The 18,014-nt window shown below is 36.3% G+C and overlaps 1 protein-coding gene across 1 annotated transcript in view; it reads right to left on the minus strand.

The window, feature by feature from the left end:
• The window catches only part of SHOC1 (shortage in chiasmata 1), a gene marked incomplete at both ends in the record, with an annotated part of 51,514 nt that overhangs the window by 14,722 nt on the left and 18,778 nt on the right, over window positions 1–18,014 (minus strand). Inside the window, 8 exons of the mRNA XM_084305594.1 lie at window positions 2,493–2,680; window positions 4,383–4,490; window positions 5,796–5,972; window positions 8,755–8,874; window positions 11,366–11,785; window positions 12,902–13,144; window positions 14,147–14,241; window positions 14,887–15,016. Coding sequence (XP_084161720.1) covers window positions 2,493–2,680; window positions 4,383–4,490; window positions 5,796–5,972; window positions 8,755–8,874; window positions 11,366–11,785; window positions 12,902–13,144; window positions 14,147–14,241; window positions 14,887–15,016 — 1,481 coding nt within the window. The remainder of the gene's footprint in view (window positions 1–2,492; window positions 2,681–4,382; window positions 4,491–5,795; window positions 5,973–8,754; window positions 8,875–11,365; window positions 11,786–12,901; window positions 13,145–14,146; window positions 14,242–14,886; window positions 15,017–18,014) is intronic.

The following is an 18,014-nucleotide window of genomic DNA, read 5'->3' on the forward strand; positions in this document are numbered from 1 at the left end:
TACTGTAAAAATGTGCTTTCTACCTACATACATCTTCCTTTCTCCTTTGCACAAAACCCATGAGACTGACTAGGCAGGTGACATGAATGGAAACCTCAGGACTTTCCAGAATGACAAGCGTACATGCGTATTATTACAAAGGCTGGAGAAATTATACTACAGAAGACATCAGTACCATAATTAAGTTTTATGAACAAAGCTCCCCTAGTAGAAATCTCAACCATGAACTTGTAATTCAAAGTAAAAATGCTATTTACAGATATTATCTAAAGACATTATGCCACAATATTACTGCTGCACTAGACAGATTATTACTGTCACATTAGAGGATTACATACTGTCACATCTTATGGACTTAAACTAAAGATATTTAGAATTCAGCCTGCAAGGTGGTGATGTACTGGGAGGCACAGGATGTACTGCTGAACTAGTTAGAAAGATTTTTCAGACTGAAAATGGAGTGTATTGAAGTCTTCCTGCCAAAGATACCTTATGTTTGAGACTCATTAAATACTGGTGAGGATGGAAACGCTGGTAAGGATTACAATCTACCAAACTGACATATTTAAAAAAAAAAAGAAATCACTACTGGAGAAGGTGTTTTACTTTGTCCACTATTTCAAATGATACAGACTGAACTTGCGTTACACAATCAAAGTATTTAAATAAGAATATCTACACCCATAAGAGACTTTGAGCTTGAGGTAGCATCATCTCTGAACGATGGAACTTTCATAGGCACTTTTCATGGTATACACAAGGTAAGACTTTTAAGAAGACACATCTGACTGTAAGACCTAAAGGCACAAGGTAATTACACATGTAAATGTTGACACTGTGATAGATCTTATCAGAAGAGATATCAGTCTGCCTGACAAGCTTAAAGGAAACATTAGTTTCCACATGTTGGTGCATGGATCAGTCACCTGACAACACACTGGCTCGTTTTGAAGCAGTTTTGCAGTTTTAAAACTACATTTTAAAATGATGACCTATTTTTCTTTGTTTTGTTTTGTTTTTTTTTTTCCCCACACCACCCAATAACATTGTATCTTGCAGTGAGCTAGATGACATTGTTACTGATATCCTATATAGTCAAGAAACAAAATGAAAGAAAAAGATCAGAAGCTCATTTCAAATTTGTTTCTTCTATTTTGTTAGGCACTCCTTGCTTACAAAGAAAATTCTGTATTATAATCCTGTATCAATAATAATTTTGTTGAATAAAAGAATAACCAGAGTATTGTATTTCACATCGTATTAACTGATGCTGATGTCATGTGACAGAGTAGGAAATGGGTTATATAATAGAGCTTTAATTTCTCATTAAAGCTGGAATACTCCTTCTCCTATTCTGTTTGATTGACACTGAATGTCAGTGAATAATGCATAATCATATAATTGTGAATAAAATCACACAAACTCTTGAATTTCACAGGTACATATGCACAATCTCAAGTTAAAGTCAAGCAAGCAAGTCAACACTCAGGAGAGTTATATTTAAAAATCACATCCAGTGGAGTTCAGAAGAAAGTCAAAATTGTCACTGAGCTCACACTCAGATGAGAAAGTTGTGAAACATCTCCTAGTACAGCATAATCCTACTACCAGAAAGCCAAATGTGTTACTGTTATGAACAACAAAATGATGCTGAAATCAGCTTAGAGGGAATACTGAAGGACAGGCATCGAGACAATCAATGACATTTTGTTTTGGTTGTTTCATTTCCACTTTGAATTCCATTTCAACAGCTTCTTGCACACCCCTCTGGACTGCACCTGCATGAGGGGCAATCCCAATGACAAAAACAGGTGGGGAGATGAGTGGATGAGGGCAGCCCTGTGGAGAAGTACCTGGTGGTACTGGTGGATGAAAAACTGAGCACAAGCCAGCAGTGCAGGCTTAGAGCCCAGAAAGCCAGTTGTGTTGCATTGTTTTAATGCAGTTGTCTGCATTAAAAGAAGCGTGGCCAGCAGGGTGAGGGAGGTGATTGTCCCCTTCTGCTCTGCCCTTGTGAGACCAGGGGTCAAGCAGAGGCTGTGGTTAACAATATCCATACACTGCAGGGTGTCTCTGCTCTGAACATCACCATACAAGTACCCCATTCTGACTTGTGATATGGCTCTCTGAACCAGAAGAAGATTGGAGCTGTCAAACAAAAAGTTATAATGCAATTTTCAGTAAGTGTTGTAATGCAAATATTTACTAGAGGAACAAAACCACCTGCACTAAAACGAAGCCCATCCAATATTAAAAGTTTTATGCATGTTATTTCACTCTTGCAGCAAGGGGAGATCTGGTGAAACACAAACCTGCACTGCTTCTGATAGAGGTCTTAAATTTTATGTTATCCTTACTTAACAGATACCATGAATTGGAAAGGTAATTAAAGATTCCTTCCATAAACCAACTCTCATTGAAAGATGGTTTTGTAACAGTTAATATATTTTAATCAGTTTCATTTGTGTAAAGAGATTGTTTACATTTCTAACCTTAGCACTGCGTTCCTCTCCATAACTTTGCATCCAATTTAACATTTGACGCTGAAGTTCTGTTATTTTGGGACTGATTTCATGCTTTTTCTGGCTGCTGTACTGTACAACCTTCAGCTGCCTCCAGATATTATCCAAACAGGATTCTAAGATGTTTTTATAGATATCCTTTGCTTTAGACAAATATCCTAAACCAAGAAAAAATGCAATTGCAGAGACAAAAGGTATTTGCCAAGGCTTGCATTTATTTAAATCTACACATATGTTTAAAATATGGTGGTACCTTGCACAAAAATGCTGCAAATTTAATGGCTGACCAATATGGAAGAGTATTATTACGACTAATCGGGTATATAAGTGCCCTTTGTACATCTGCCAAACATTCCATAATGTCTTCTATATGATTTCAGCTAGAGGTATAGAATGCAGCTTTCTATAGCTGCAGATACCAGAACTGTGTTCTTAAATTTAATTAGTCTATATGGTTTATACTAAAAAACTCCCACTCTCTAAAGCTTTACTTGTCCCATGTTTTCATCACTCTGTTTGTATTATCACAATTACTTCTCATCCCCGAATGATGCCCTTTGCATATAAATCGTGAACAACACCAGGCTTATTCGAAAATGCATAAAGCAAAAAATAGATCTAAGAAACCTATCTGATGAATCAGACATCACAGCACAAGATCACAACAGTACTGAGAACCACAGGGCCTATTTAGTACGTCTCGATTTTTCTAAGATCTTTTTTACTTGTGCAGTTTCCTGTGGCAGGTGTTACTGGGCTCTGGATGGACAGGTACTGTGTAATCCTGAAAAGCCATGTATGAATGCTTCTGCTACAACTTTTGCTACAACAAAGGGGGAAAAACTTCTCCTGTTTCCCTCCTCCTCCTCTTGATTACAATCAACACAGAAAATAACTTTAAGAAGTTAACTTTAAGAACCCATGTATTCATTCTGTATTTTCTTCTGCTTTTTTAGGGCTAAGAAGTATTTAAGCAAATATGAAATTATTTCTTTTCCCAGCAGCTCAGTTTATGGCTGACGTTTTCATTTTAAGTCAATTTTAAGGAAAACCCACTGTTAATGGATAATTCAGAGTAACTGAAGTTAGAAACTCTGAACTGTTTATCTCATTTGATAAACAGAAGGAGCCTGAATTTAGGGCATTCAAAGCGCACTTATGAATCTACCCTGATAGATCTTTCTGAAAATTCACAATACACAGCTGTGGGAACTTGAAAAGCATAACATTATGACTTCAGGCATAAAATTAGGTTACTAAGAACTTTCATATTCAAAATCAAAATAGCATAATAGCAGAAAAGCACAAAAAACAGCCTGAGTCCAGTACTAAGAATTGGACTGTAAGTTCAAACTCCCTGCTTTGTTATATGCTTGTTAGATAGTATTTAAGATTTTGCTTTAAATGCACCTGCTTTTAAGTACCTCATTTTTCATGAGCCTAAGAATATTTCTAAATGGAAATTACTCCAACTTCTCAGAAGGTGGATTGTAAACAACAAAGGATCTGTCATGTTTGCACGTTCCTCAGTTTCTACACAGAAATTACAAGGAAAAGCTGTCATTCTGGGAGACCAGTAAACACATCATGTTATGTGGAAATTCATACAAAAGTTTCTTAGGCACATCCATGTAATAACATAAGCAGTGCATACATACCACCAAAGTCCAGTCTCTTGTGAATTCACACCTCATGATGGAACAGAAATAAGGAAGCAAAGGGAGCTGAAAATTGCACCGAAGCTATGGTAGAGGTTTACTGATGGTGATCTTGCACAGCTTACAGACATGAAGAAAGGACTGCAGAATACATGCAGAACATAGGGATTCTGGGTATCATGGTTCACTATTTAAAACAAACCTAGTGCTGTGTCCAAGCCACACGTTAATAGAAGGTCTCGAACTGTCACCAACAGATGCACCAGAGCAGCGTGTCTGAACAGCGTGATCTCTTTCTCGTCTACTTTACCTTTACAAATAGAAGACATAGGTGTGGTCTATATAACACTTCAGAAATCACACTATACTTATGAAAATAATTTAAAATATCTCAATCTCTCATAATTTTCATTAAAAACAATTGAACTGACATAACCTTGAAAGGCTAGTGGTGATTGAAATAGATATGACACAGCATAACTTTCCCATGATATCTGATCCAAAGCAAGTGGCACACAGGAAAGCTGTGATTTTTGAAAGCTGTGTAGGCATAGGTGGTGTCTGCTGGAGGAGGCTATAACAGTTCCCCCAGGTCTGCCACCAAATTCACATTGCCCTGCTGATTTTTTTAAGGCAATCTTCAAATGCACACAGAAACTAATACATTCCCTATCTTTTGGTCCTTCATACAAGCCCAAGTATTGATGTTACTATTTCCTCATGTGACTAGTCAAATAACTAAAATTTTCAGTACAACTGTAACTCCATCTAACTAATTTTCCAAATATTTTGGAAACTTTTCCGAGAAATCAAAATGACAGATCATCCATTAATCAATAAACAATTTCAAATCAGTGATAACCTCAATTTGAACATTTCATAGAACCCTTTAAACAAATCTTAAACTGTAAAAGTCACATTCTTTATGAGAAATTATTATTACCCTGCAAATCATCACATATATCATGAGAAAAGTTCCCACTGACTTCCAGTAAAGATCCATTTAATGTCTAAGTTTCTGATATTCCCTTATCCACATCCAATTAACCTTTTTCTGACATGAATCTTTAAATTTGGTTATGATTTGGAGGACATCTTTGACTCACAGAGTAAATCAAATGATTTATGAGATACATATTTTATACACACTTTGAATAAATCTTAAGGACCTGACTGAACAGGGGGGAGTTAATAGTCTAAAGAAGGAATGCATTTTTGAGAACTGCACACAGGAAGCTGTGTAGTTCATTATCTTAAGAAAGAAAAGATGTGAGTGTTGCAGTGTAAGAGGACTAATGAATGAAAAGCAGACTTAAAAGACAGTAGTAAAAAAGATTGAGGGAAATAATTAGCTAGTTCTGTTTATTAGGGTCAACATAGATTTTAGTTCAAAAATACAAGTTATGTGCTTAGGAAGGAAAAGAACAGAATACATTTTAAAATGAATTTCAGTTAGAATACTTGTATTATAATATTTAGGTAAATAAATGCAATGATGAAAAGCTATGAGATATCATTTTGGAAATAAACAAGGAAATCAACTACAGTAACCGTATGGGATAATCTGCTGAAAGTTTTATCATTAATTTATCAAACACCTTCTTTAAAGACATACCTTCTTTAAAACGATCGCATATCACTTTCTCTTGCTGTTTTAAGAAAAACCTTGTGTGATCAAATTTTATGCTGTCAAAGCTCCAACTTATAGAAGCAAGAACACCAAGACGTGTCAAATCTTTTAAAATAGGGGTGGCTGCTCCTTCCAACAGACAGTATGCCTGGTATTGGCTTTCTGGATAACACAACAAATAAAACATAGTAACAAAGTTTGGTTTCATATACTGGACAAGGATATTCAAGAGACCTACTAAAGCAGAAAGAACACTGTCCTCCTCATGAAAGCTGTAACATTAATGGAAAAAACAAATGTTCAGCATGGTGCAGAGCATATCTGCTGGGTCATAGAATTAAGTTGCTCCTCCCAGTAGGTAACTGTATTATTCCATCCACTTTACAAAGTGATCAAACTCCATGATGGATAGTTAGGAATTTTGACTCCACTACTATTGTTTAGCTACCTCCTTCCACTCAGTAGTCTGCACTTAGACTTAATTTATATCCATTTGTTACTATAACTTCAACTTATACAGACCTTCTCCCTTCTTGGCATTTAACTTCAGTTGTCTTTGTCTAGCAAACCTAAGCAAGTCAATCTCTCAGTGCCTTCATAATTTCATGGGTTCTCTGTGGCTACTCTACAATTCCCTCTGAATTACAACCGAGTTCTTTGCTATTAGAGTCCAGGATGAGCTGCTAAATGCTGAATGAGTCAAAAGGTCGATTTTTTCCACAGTGAAGAGGTTGAAATTCTTTACTACCCATTTTTGACATGTACATCATTACAGTTGAGTTGACCTTGTCAACAAGATGAGATTTCTGTGAGTATTCACTTTCCAGGATTTATCATTATTTTTCAAAAACTGTTTCAATTGACCTAGATGAATAATCTGATTTGACTAACAGTTGACCTAAGTTTATCTGGACAGTGCATTGTCTCCTAAAAGTTAACAATGTCATATTTTTAAGCATTCTAAAAGAAAGGTATATTATTATGACCAGTTCTTCATCCTGTATGGATATAGGTCAGATACTGTGGTATTTTGGGTGCACATTGATTTAATTTAGGCATTCCTGCATTTATGTATCTTTTTCTTTTTAAAGCATATTTCTAGTCATGTATCATCACTGTTCCACTATTTAGAAAAACGTTTGTGTGACTTTTTCTAATTTATGTTTTGACTAGAGCTTGTTTTTGAGAAAGATTCCTTTCCTTCCTGTGCAAGGCCACCATAGAATAGCTTGGGTTTGAAGGGACCTTTAGAGATCACCTCATCCAGGCCCCTTGCCATGGGCAGGGACACCTCCCACCAGCCCAGGCTGCCCAAAGCCCCATCCAGCCTGGCCTTGAGCACCTCCAGGGATGGGGCATCCACAGCTTCTCTGGGTAGCCTGTGCCAGGGCCTCACCACCCTCCGAGTGAAGAATTTCTTCCATATATATAATCTAAATCTCCCCTCTGTTAGGTTAAGACCATTCCCCTTCATCCTATCACTGCACTCCCTGACAAAGCGCCCCTCCCCAGGTTTCCTGTCAGTCCCCTTTAGGTATTGGAAGGCTGCTGTAAGGTCACTCCGGAGCCTTCTCTTCTCCAGGCTGAACATCCCCAGCTCTCTCTGCCTGTCTTCAGAGGAGAGGTGCTCCAGCCCCTTGATCATCCTTGTGGCCCTCCTCTGGAGCCATGATGCTCCAGAGTATAGATCCAGAAAATAGATCCTCATTCTTCTTGTGCAGGGGGCCCCAGAACAGGTTGTGGTGCTCCAAATGGGGTCTCACAAAGGTGGAGTAGAGGGGGACAATCAACTCCCTTGCCCTGCTGGCCACACTTCTTTTGATGCAGCCTGGGACATGGATGGCCTTCTGGGCTGCATGGACACATTTCCAGCTCATGTCTAACTTTTCACCCACCAGTATCCACAAGTCCTTCTCCACAGGGCTGCTCTCAATCCATGCAGCGCCTTGCACTTGGCCTTATTGAACCATGGTTTAAAACACACACTGCATTTCGAGGACTGTAATAGGTAATTCAGTCCCAGGCTGCAAAATTTTATTTATATATATATATTAATATATATATATATATTAATTGTTGAAGAGATTTTTTTCTGAGTATATTAAAGAAATCTTGTTCCAAAGTTATATACAAGGAAAAAAAAAGCATTAAAAATAAGCTTAAATCTAATTCTGGATACTTCATAAACCCATCTCAGATGGGGTTGGGTGTGCTTAGGATGTGTTTGCTTTGAGGCTGTAAAATATCTTGGAAAAATATATTTATCTAAATATATCTATAATCTTAGATATATAAGGTAAATATCCTTCTAATATCTATAAAATATATCTATATAATAAATATATATATACCTTTTCAGACAAATGGTAGTTCTTCCCCACTATTTCTACTGTATGAAGAAATTGTTCTCAGTGCATGTTCTTTGATTAGTGTCTTGAAAAGTACAACAGCATGAGTTCACTGAGTAAGGCTCAATAATTTATCAGATAAACCCTAAGCCTATGGTGGATTGCTACTGCGTTAAAGCAGCGCAATTACTTTGTTAGACTGTATTTTTGCTGCAGACATCTCCTACAAGAGCATTGCTAATCCATTCTGCCCCCGGTTCTCTCTCACTTACCTGTCAGAAGAAAAATGCAGATTTGTAGTTTGAGAGTACTGATTAGCATGAAGAAATTTCATACCAGCTGACTGATATCTGACATAACTCAAAACTTGTATGTTTCGGTTTGCATAGGATTTGCCTAAGCCATAAGACAGAATTCCACTGCTTGCTCTCACACGTGTGTCCACATAAATATCCACCTATTCGGAATGCTCTCAGACACAATCAGGAGATACTAAGTTTAATAATTTTCATGTTTGCCTGAGTGGCACTGTTTAATGTAAGGTTATATCATATTGCAATACTACATAAAATAAAGCACATCCAAAAATACTGTACCTGATGCTTGAATTTCAGCTGTGATGCTGCTCTCATTCTCTTCTTTCTCTGCTCTTACAGGCTCACACACAGAAATCTCCTCTTTGTGATCAGGTAAATGCTGCTCTTTGGGTTGTTGCACTAAATCATCAAACCACAGAAAAGATGTAGATGTGAATATCACACAACCATCTCAGTGATGAAGAAAACTTTTTGTAAACAATTCTACATATAAATACATTTTCAGATTAAGTAGTGTGTATGACACATACAACTTTTTCTTTTCACAAACATCTTTTTTTCCATGGACTCGTATATTATGGAAAAAAGCTTTGAGACAGACTGAGATGTGACACTGTCAGCCTGTACTTCCCAAGAAGTCAGGCTCCATCAGGTTCCTCTCCTTCAGGCCAGAAATACAGTGTTGGGAAAAAACAGGAGCTTTTACTATGGCTCTGTAATCATGTAATTCTATAGTAAAGCTCATATAAATTTATATGGATAAAAAACATGCATGAGAGCAAAGAAGTTGTTGACCATAAGGAGCTCAAACAACAAAAAATACCTCTGTCAGTGTGGAAAACCTTAGGTAACAGAGTGAGTGAGAGTATAAAGGGTTAGATAACATAAGTGACCCAGAAAGAACATGGAAGCTGCAAATGGCAGAAGAAAAATAAAAGAAAAACTGCTTATCAAAAGTAACTTTTTCCCTGGTATCATACAGCAATCTATTGCAAGTTGTTATCATTGTAAAGTTTCCTTCCTTTGTTCCTTATAAATACTAATACAGGAGCTACACATACTTCTGTACACAAAACTTCCTTTGACAGATCTATCTCTTTACTTCTGAAAGGGGTTCTGGCTGAATAGGTGCCTCCTAAATATTGCTGATTATTTTTAGTTAAGAACTTCAGTTTCCTCAGAAAGCAAACTGAGCAAATAGAGATAAAAAGAGAAGATTAAAAAACTACTTCTTAAGTTAAAAAAGTCTTCTGGTTTTGAAAAGCAATACAGGGCTCAAAATTGGATCAATAAATTTATTCTACTACTTTCCTCTTGTGTATTTTCTAACCTAAGTACCATACACAGTGGCATCTTTAATAAATAAGCTAACCAAGAATACCAAAAGAGAAACAGCCCTACAAGCTGTGCTAGAATTTCTTATCTTCAGCTAAATTTAGAATGACCTTTAGTAAGACATTAATCCACACAAGAAGTATACAATAATTTACATGTTTCCTAAATCAATGTGCTAAGACTATATATTTTAACGTGTTCTTGTTTTATCAGATATATCAAATCTGTTACACTCTGGTCTACCTGTAAAATTTTATGTTTCTACATGGTATTTAACTTAAACCTCCACAGGCTTATTGCTCCCTGCTTGGAAGTGTAACATAGATTGTTTGCTTTTCAAAACTTTTGCATCTTCTTCGGAGATGCAGTTCTAGTCAGAGTTCACTAGATGGTAGCAAAAGTATCCTGTTAGATACCCTGCTCTGGGACTTTTAGAAGTGGGAATTGTTGCTTTCTGATGACATGAGAGTGGGTTTTTGCACGTCTACCAGAGATGGCTACTGATGAATTTGACTGAGAAATAATTTGCTCCATAAGATTATATAAGCAGGTGGTTAAGTAAATGTACCAATTTGCTTCTCTAAGAATTATCGCTTAAAGGTTTTATTTACCTTTTATTTTTTTTAAATGTTGGGGACATATAACAAACACAGATAAAAGTTGTTGTCAGGACTCCATTATACAGGTCCAAACAATGAAAAATGCTCTTTTTTTCATACAGTTTTATAATGAAAAGTGAGTTTGGAAATATGTCACTGCCTCCCAATGTACCATAAATCAAAACAAAACAAAAAAAATCACAAGGACTTTCTTCGACTTCATTTCCCTCTCTCCTATATTCCATTCCTGCAATGAATTTTACCTTTAGCGTGAGCTTGTCTCATAAGCACTATTATCAGAGAGAAGAGGGCTGTCAATAACTGTTTTCCCTAACTTCTGATCTGCCTCATTGTTTCCTGGGGTTTGCATCAAGGTAACTGGCTCCAACAGCTGTTTTGAGAGTAGAACCTTAACTCTTGTTCATTGTCTAGGCTATGCTAATTCTAATGATTTACCCACAGAGGTCAGGAGATCTGACTCAGGACACACAGACAAAACTGAACCACAGAACGGCTGAGGTTGGAAGATGCCTCTGGAGGTCACCTGGTCCAACCCCTGCTCAAGGAGGGACACCCAGAGCAGGCTGCCAGGACCACGTCCAGGTGGCTTTTGAAGATCTCCAAGGAGGAGACTCCACCACCCCTCTGGGCAACCTCCACCACCACACAGTAAAGAAGTGCTTCCTGGTGTTCAGGCCTTCTGCAGTAAGTACCATTTAAAGTTACTTTTCAGAATAGGATTAATGTCATACATATTTTATTAAAAAACAAGCAAACATAACAAAAACAACCCAAATATATCTAAAGAATAACAAACTCAATAACCTTAGATGAAAATTTAGCTACATTAAAGATCTTAAAAATGTTACCAGTGTGAACTACCAGCATCTATTGTAACTGGTATTAGAAAGAAAAACTAAACCTGGACTAATGGCACAATAAATTGGTTCACATACCTTTTTCAGGACTATCTACATATTTTTCTTCCTCTCTTTGAGTGATTGTGTATTTAGATCTCAGCATGATAAAGTTGCTCAGATCAGAATCATCATTGTCCCATTTTGTAGCATGTGGGAATGATGCAGGCTTCTGAGCCTCGGAAGAGTTGTCTTCTTTAAAAGATACATCTTCAGGGCTGACTGCTTCAAGTGATTTGAGTGTCTTCTTTCCTTGGTTTAAGAAATAAATTTTCTCTTCTACTTTACTCTTTTGTATGCTTCCTCCATCAAACTCTTCTACAGGGGTACTTGTACTGTCTATTTTGACGGAAGATGCAGCATTTATAGGCAAGGTCCCATTAGTTACTTGGTCCAACTGATGTCTTTTGGCAGAAAACAACTCCTGATTTGTCATGGAATTCTTCTCTTCAAGCCATCCTAAAAAATAAGATTTGATTACTCCACTGTAATGCAGAATGTTTTTTTCTTCCTCCTGCTTGATATAAACAGTTTTGGTTTAATTATAGAGACAGCATTTTTGTATTTTATCCCTCTGGATTCCTGGATTGTTAGAATCTGATTTTAGGAAATCTGTACTGATTAGTCCTAACTCAAGACGTATAATGCTGAGAAACAGAAGGCCATGCTACTGTTTTAGTAAGTTATCATCATTTGCATGGTGCTTCCAGGTGTTAGATTTCTAAGAAGTGGGATGCAACACATTTGATTAAGAAAAAAGATTAAAAGCTTAACAGAATTTTTTATAAGAGGAATAAAAAAATAAAGCATGCAACTACCACCTTCTGAAAGAAGTGCTTCACTAGAACTGTAATTTTTGCATTGCTGCAGCACATCCATGTTAAACACAGCAACTAAATACTTTCCAATATCTAAAAAGAATTAAGTGACAACATTTTTTCATGAGTTGTGCCTATTTGTATCACAATCTGTTATGTTTCTAGCGTTCCTTGGAGTTCTACAACCACACTGACAGTCCTGAAGTCAGGCCACAGTTATATACAAAATTCTAAATAACTTTTTGCATTTTCTGTTTGATTCTAAGTACGCATAGTGCTCTGTTAGAAATTCTAATATTTATCAGCAGTTTGTTTGAAGCTGTAGTCAGACAAAATTTTTCTGAAAAACATCACAAAAAAGAATTTTCACTGTAACACACCCTCCCACTGGCCTGGTGCTGAAAGGATTATATGATGTCTGCTTTACCAAAATAATCCAGTCCAAAAGAAATTCTCCTGTATTAAACTGTTTTAACAAAAAGTACTACGGCTGGTAAAGGCTACTTTTCATTTGCACATTATTAGAAAAAATAACTGTGTAGTTAAAAACTTTTATTACTGCAAGTTTGTGCAAGTATATCTATACAATAGTCATTTTTCTGCTTCATAGTGTTACAAAATATGTTGTTCTTTAGAACAAGAAATCTTCCATTTCCTTTCCTGATGGAGGTATCCAACTGTCCCTGAGTGATTCTCTGTTAAAGAACCTATCTTTGCCTTGTTACCGTATTTTTTAATTTTTAAGGAAGATACCTACGTTCTAGTTGATATGATTTAAATTGCGTGAATGTTTCTACTTCTGTAGGAAGCAAACTGCTTGTATTCCTGGAATCCATATTGAATAGCTCCAACGTATCAACACAGACAGGATGTAATCCCATATGAATCCACCAGTCCTCCTCTAGCGAGGTAAGCATTGGTGCTTCTATATCAATTGATAACGCTTCCTTCAGTTCCGTGAGCGAATGATGCTGATATGCGAGTTTAAAGGTCTGATGCTCTACAAAAACAGAAATCAATGATTAGTAATCTAGAAAGCTGGAAACAGAATGTCACTCTGGAAAAGAAAAATCCCAGGTACTCATTACCTACTATGCATACCCCTTGCTTATATTTTAATTTGCAACACAGCTTCTGTTGATAGGCTTAAAAGGAAAATAGGTAGAAAGAGCAAGCCTGCTTTTTAGTTGTTGGGGGTTGTAAATTTTTTCAGCTCTATTATCGTGTAGCTACATCACTAAATTTACAGATGACCCAATTATCTGTGAATTTACCTGTCATACTTACAAAGATGTAATACAATCCTTAACAGGAAAATAAATAAATAAATAATCAAGCCCACGATAAATAACTGTCAAAAATCAAAAAATGAATGTATAAATGTATAAATGAACTGGACAGCATAACAGGTTCTTTACTCAATCCTGAGACTTGCAAAATAGAGAAAAGTAAAAGAAATGAAGGAACAGTGGTAACGAGTAATCTGGTGCTGTCAGAAATCACCTGTAGCTTATTTTATGTTTTGCCCCCTAACATGAACTCTACTCTGGTCAAATTATAACATTATTTTACATTAACAGTATTCTTCTATTGCTTGGTACACATTTTGAAACATTATTTAAGGAAAAACAGCAGCAAGAAAAGAGTTACTTCAACAAATTTTATTACTAAATTTAAATTACTACCTTCATTAAATGTAATTAATTGCACTGAACCGAACATTTTTATAATGAAACAGAACTCCTACTACATTCAGATTATCTCCATAGAAGATAAAATAGTAACTTTTATGTTGCCATATGTAATTCTATGTAATTTTTTATGTGTTCTAAAAAAAGATTTAAAAAAAAATCAAACAAACCAAAACAGAGTTACATTAACAAGGTAAACTCCAGAGGTTCAAAATATGTGTTCTGTAAGGTAATGTTATCTTTTTCACTGTATTTTCTCCATACATATGTGGAACTCTTCAACATCAATTAGAAATTCAATATGCCCTTACCGACAAGCAAAAGAGAGCTCACATTGTCCCGGTATTTCTCTGACTGCCATACCAAGCATTCTAAGTATTCTCTAGAGGGCTCTGTAATGAAAATGCTAAGAACATAAAACAAGACTTGAGGGTGTGAATTATCTGTTGAATTCTGAAACTAGTTGATTTATACAAAAGTTTTTAAAGATCCACCTTCTCTCCAAATTTCACGTTCATTTCATTCACTCATTCACTGCATTTGTTTCTTACATATATACAAAGTCACTTCAGGCAATACCACTCTAAGAGGGAGGGGGTGAGAGAACCATCAAGACTGCTTCATGAACTAAGTGGCAGTTCAGAGGCATATCCAACCTAAACCTCCCCTGGCACAACTTGAGGCCATTTCCCCTCGTCTTATCACTTGGTGGTCCCCACCTCACTACAACCTCCTTGAAGGCAGTAGTAAAGTACAATGAGGTCTCCCCTGAGCCTCCTCTTCTCCAGGCCAAACAACCCCAGCTCCCTCAGCTGCTCCTCATAAGACTTGTTCTCTAGACCCTCCACCAACTTCAATGCCCTTCTTTGAACATGAAATTCCAATCCTTTGCTCTGTTTACTCTTTAAGACAAAACAGAAAATATACGCAGCTGTCTAAAACCACATGATTACCAATTCACAAATAGACTAAAGCTATTTTTGCACTGATTTTGAGGATTTATGATTTTGAGTATCTATGACAGGATTTATCAGTACAAAGTTTTCATTACCTGTTATCAGAAAGAGGAATAGGTTCTTCTTGAAGTCCTACACATATAAAATTCACCTGTGATCTTTGTTGTCTGCACAAAGGAGTTAAAGGTACTTCTATTTCATCTTGCAGATACGAAACATGTTTAGCTAGAAAATACATAAAGCCCCACCCATAGTAAACAAAAATCTAATACAGTTCACAAAGCCACATGTGAATGAAACAAACACACATACTCAGAGATTTTACACTAGCGAAGATTACATTACAATACAAAATATTTTAATGGGACAATTCACTACTTCAGCAGTAAAAACCAAACTGACATACTCCACATTTAATTTCCTGACAGTTTGGGGATAATAATATGTAGATTTCATTTCTTTACTCCTTCTGTGTTGTAATTCTGGCTACCTACTCTTCCCATGTAAGATGATTTTTATGATTGCAGCTACGGTATTGTGGCTAAGGTTTTGTATTAAGCGATGAACGTTGTTGGCATTCTTAACTAGTTCCCACATAAATGAAGCTACTTAGATGGTAATTTATAGGTGTGACCACTGAAACGAATCACAACACCATTTTTAAAACACAGTACACAGACAAACCTGGCACATTACAAGTACCTGCAAGTTACTTTCATAAACTTTTTTTGCTAATCATACTAAATGTGGATATTTTAATGGATTGTTTCTTTTGATTAAAATCTAAAATGGAAATTGCGAATCGGTGGATTTTTGGTGTCATTCAATAAAAATTGTGAGTTTACATGATTGCCTTGGTAGTTAAATATTTACGTGATTGCCTCTCTGGTATTCTTCTAATAATATTTCTAGTTATGTTTGACCAGAAAGTAAAGGTCACAAATAAAAAGTTCCTCCATGTTCTGGGAAAACAAACAGCCAGAAAAAATTGAAGTAAATTAGTGCTCCCATACGGAAAAAAAAACACTTGTAACAAATTCCCTACTCATTCCAACAGGCAGTAAGCAGCTGCAATCACCATATGCACATTGTTTGGCCAACTGGCACACAGCAGGCTGTGAATTAGCTACCTGCCCAGCTGCTTACAGCTGCTTCTTGCCAACTTAACAAGCAGATTGTATGGCAGGAAGGATACAAGACACTGTTAGTAAGCCAAATAATATAACACTACACACTGAAAACAAAAGAAACTACAGCTGTTACAAAAGAAAGAAACAGACTTCCAATCAATGTAATTTCTTTCCGAGTTACTTAGAAACAAAAGATGCTTAGAGAACTTCAGCTGCAGTTTCACATTTTATCTTACTATATTTTATTTTATTTTATTTCATTTTAATTTTTGTAGTGAGAAAAATGTAGCATTTTTATTTGAACAGAACAGGAGCTGATCTCAGGATGGAAAAATTCCTTCCACAACTAAAAAGAACAATTATTTCTCTTTTAGTGATACTGCTCATATTTGTTCTCATCTAGTTATCTTGCCTTTGAGACTGAACTGTTCTGACCTACTATATCAGCTAAATTCTGCCTACACTCAAGGTGCCATTCCCTCTTAAAAACAAAAAAGACTGAGTGATTTCTCTTGTGTCTCAGCTCCTTTGTCAATAAACATTCTCCATTGCTAGCAGGAAAGGTAGGTAAACAGTGAAACATTTATAAAAAATGCCATTATTTTATTACTGTTTATTCTCTGAGTCCAGGCAAACATATTGCACTTCTGGTAATTCATAAATATCAAAATTAAGAAGGAGGAGAAGACTGCAAGGTATCTTTGTTGAAATTTGACACGTGATGCCTATGTTAACTTCCATTAGAAAACAGTCTTAGCACGCACATCCAGTTTTGCAGGTCTCTATCCTACAGATACAGAAGCTCCTTGTGCCCCTGTAATTGAATCTTGCCTGATCCAATAGTGGAGCTAAGCCAGCAAGCTGGAAACAAAGATTAACGCTCTTACGTTATTCTAAAAACAGTTCAAGATTGTTTGAGCACTCATCTACACTGAAAGAACGGACAAGGTCCTAAACATGCCCATGGCCAACTTGTTATTTCTACATACAGGAGAGTCCCAAGCTGCTCAAACCTACTATGCTTAAGCTCCTCCTGCATATCAGAAGCATTATAAGTAAAGAGCAGGCAGCTAGCTGAATAGGTTCAGATTAAAGTTAATCCTGCAAGGAAAAAATCTCCAGATGGAGATTTACTACATACAACTTTGTTTAGGTGGAACAGCATAAAAGCTCAAGACAAAACCACCCTAACACGGAAACTTTGAGTTGATAAGAAGTGTGAAGAACAGAACATGGGACAATTGCTCGAAAATTTATTTTAAGTACTAGCACTGGGTGTAGGTCTTCCTACCTGACTCACAGGATTCCAACATACTTGTGCTGTTACTGGAGCAAAGCTCTCCTGGTATAGGACAGTATTTGGAAACTTCAATTTTGTTTGAAATTTCTGCTTTAATATCTGAAAATAGATTTTAAAAGGTGCCATAACTAAACCATTTATTTCTTTTTACTGTCAAAGCAATTAAAAAAATACATAGTGGATCTCCAAAATTTATCATTATGAAAAACTAAGGTTATGCTTAGTAACACCAGATGTTGTGACTGATCAGAGCAGTGCCCAGTCTTGTCCCTTCAAGGTGACAAAAAAAAATTGCAGGGTAAGGTAGTCAGCATCTGCACTACTCAAAATTCTTCGTGATGTGATGTCTGGAACAAGTAGGTAGCATCAATGTAGTTTACTAAGTGTCTTTGTATGTAGGTTCTCTTGCAACTAAAGAGCACTAAAACAGAATACAAAAGAATAGACTGACAGTTATGTACAAAATCCTCAAACCTCTGTAGTGGAGGCTGTGTTGTTTGGCTTGGTACTATAAGCATGGCATAGATGTTGTGATATACTAAATGTATCAGAGGAACGAACATGGAACTGTCCATGTTAAATATACAAGTAATTTTTTAAGCTTTACTCTCTAAGTTAAGATTACTGTTAACTTTTTGCCCCAACAAAGAAGTAGTTTTCCTCTCTTGCCTGCCAAAAACAATGCAAATTTTTTTTTTTTTTAATCAGAATTAAAAATACCAGGCACTGTCTTTTCTTCTAGCTATACAGAATACTTCCACAGGCATCAATCCAGGCTAATAACTGTCTTTAA

Source organism: Netta rufina (genome assembly GCF_964035555.1).
Source record: "Netta rufina genome assembly, chromosome: Z".
NCBI lineage: Eukaryota > Metazoa > Chordata > Aves > Anseriformes > Anatidae > Netta > Netta rufina.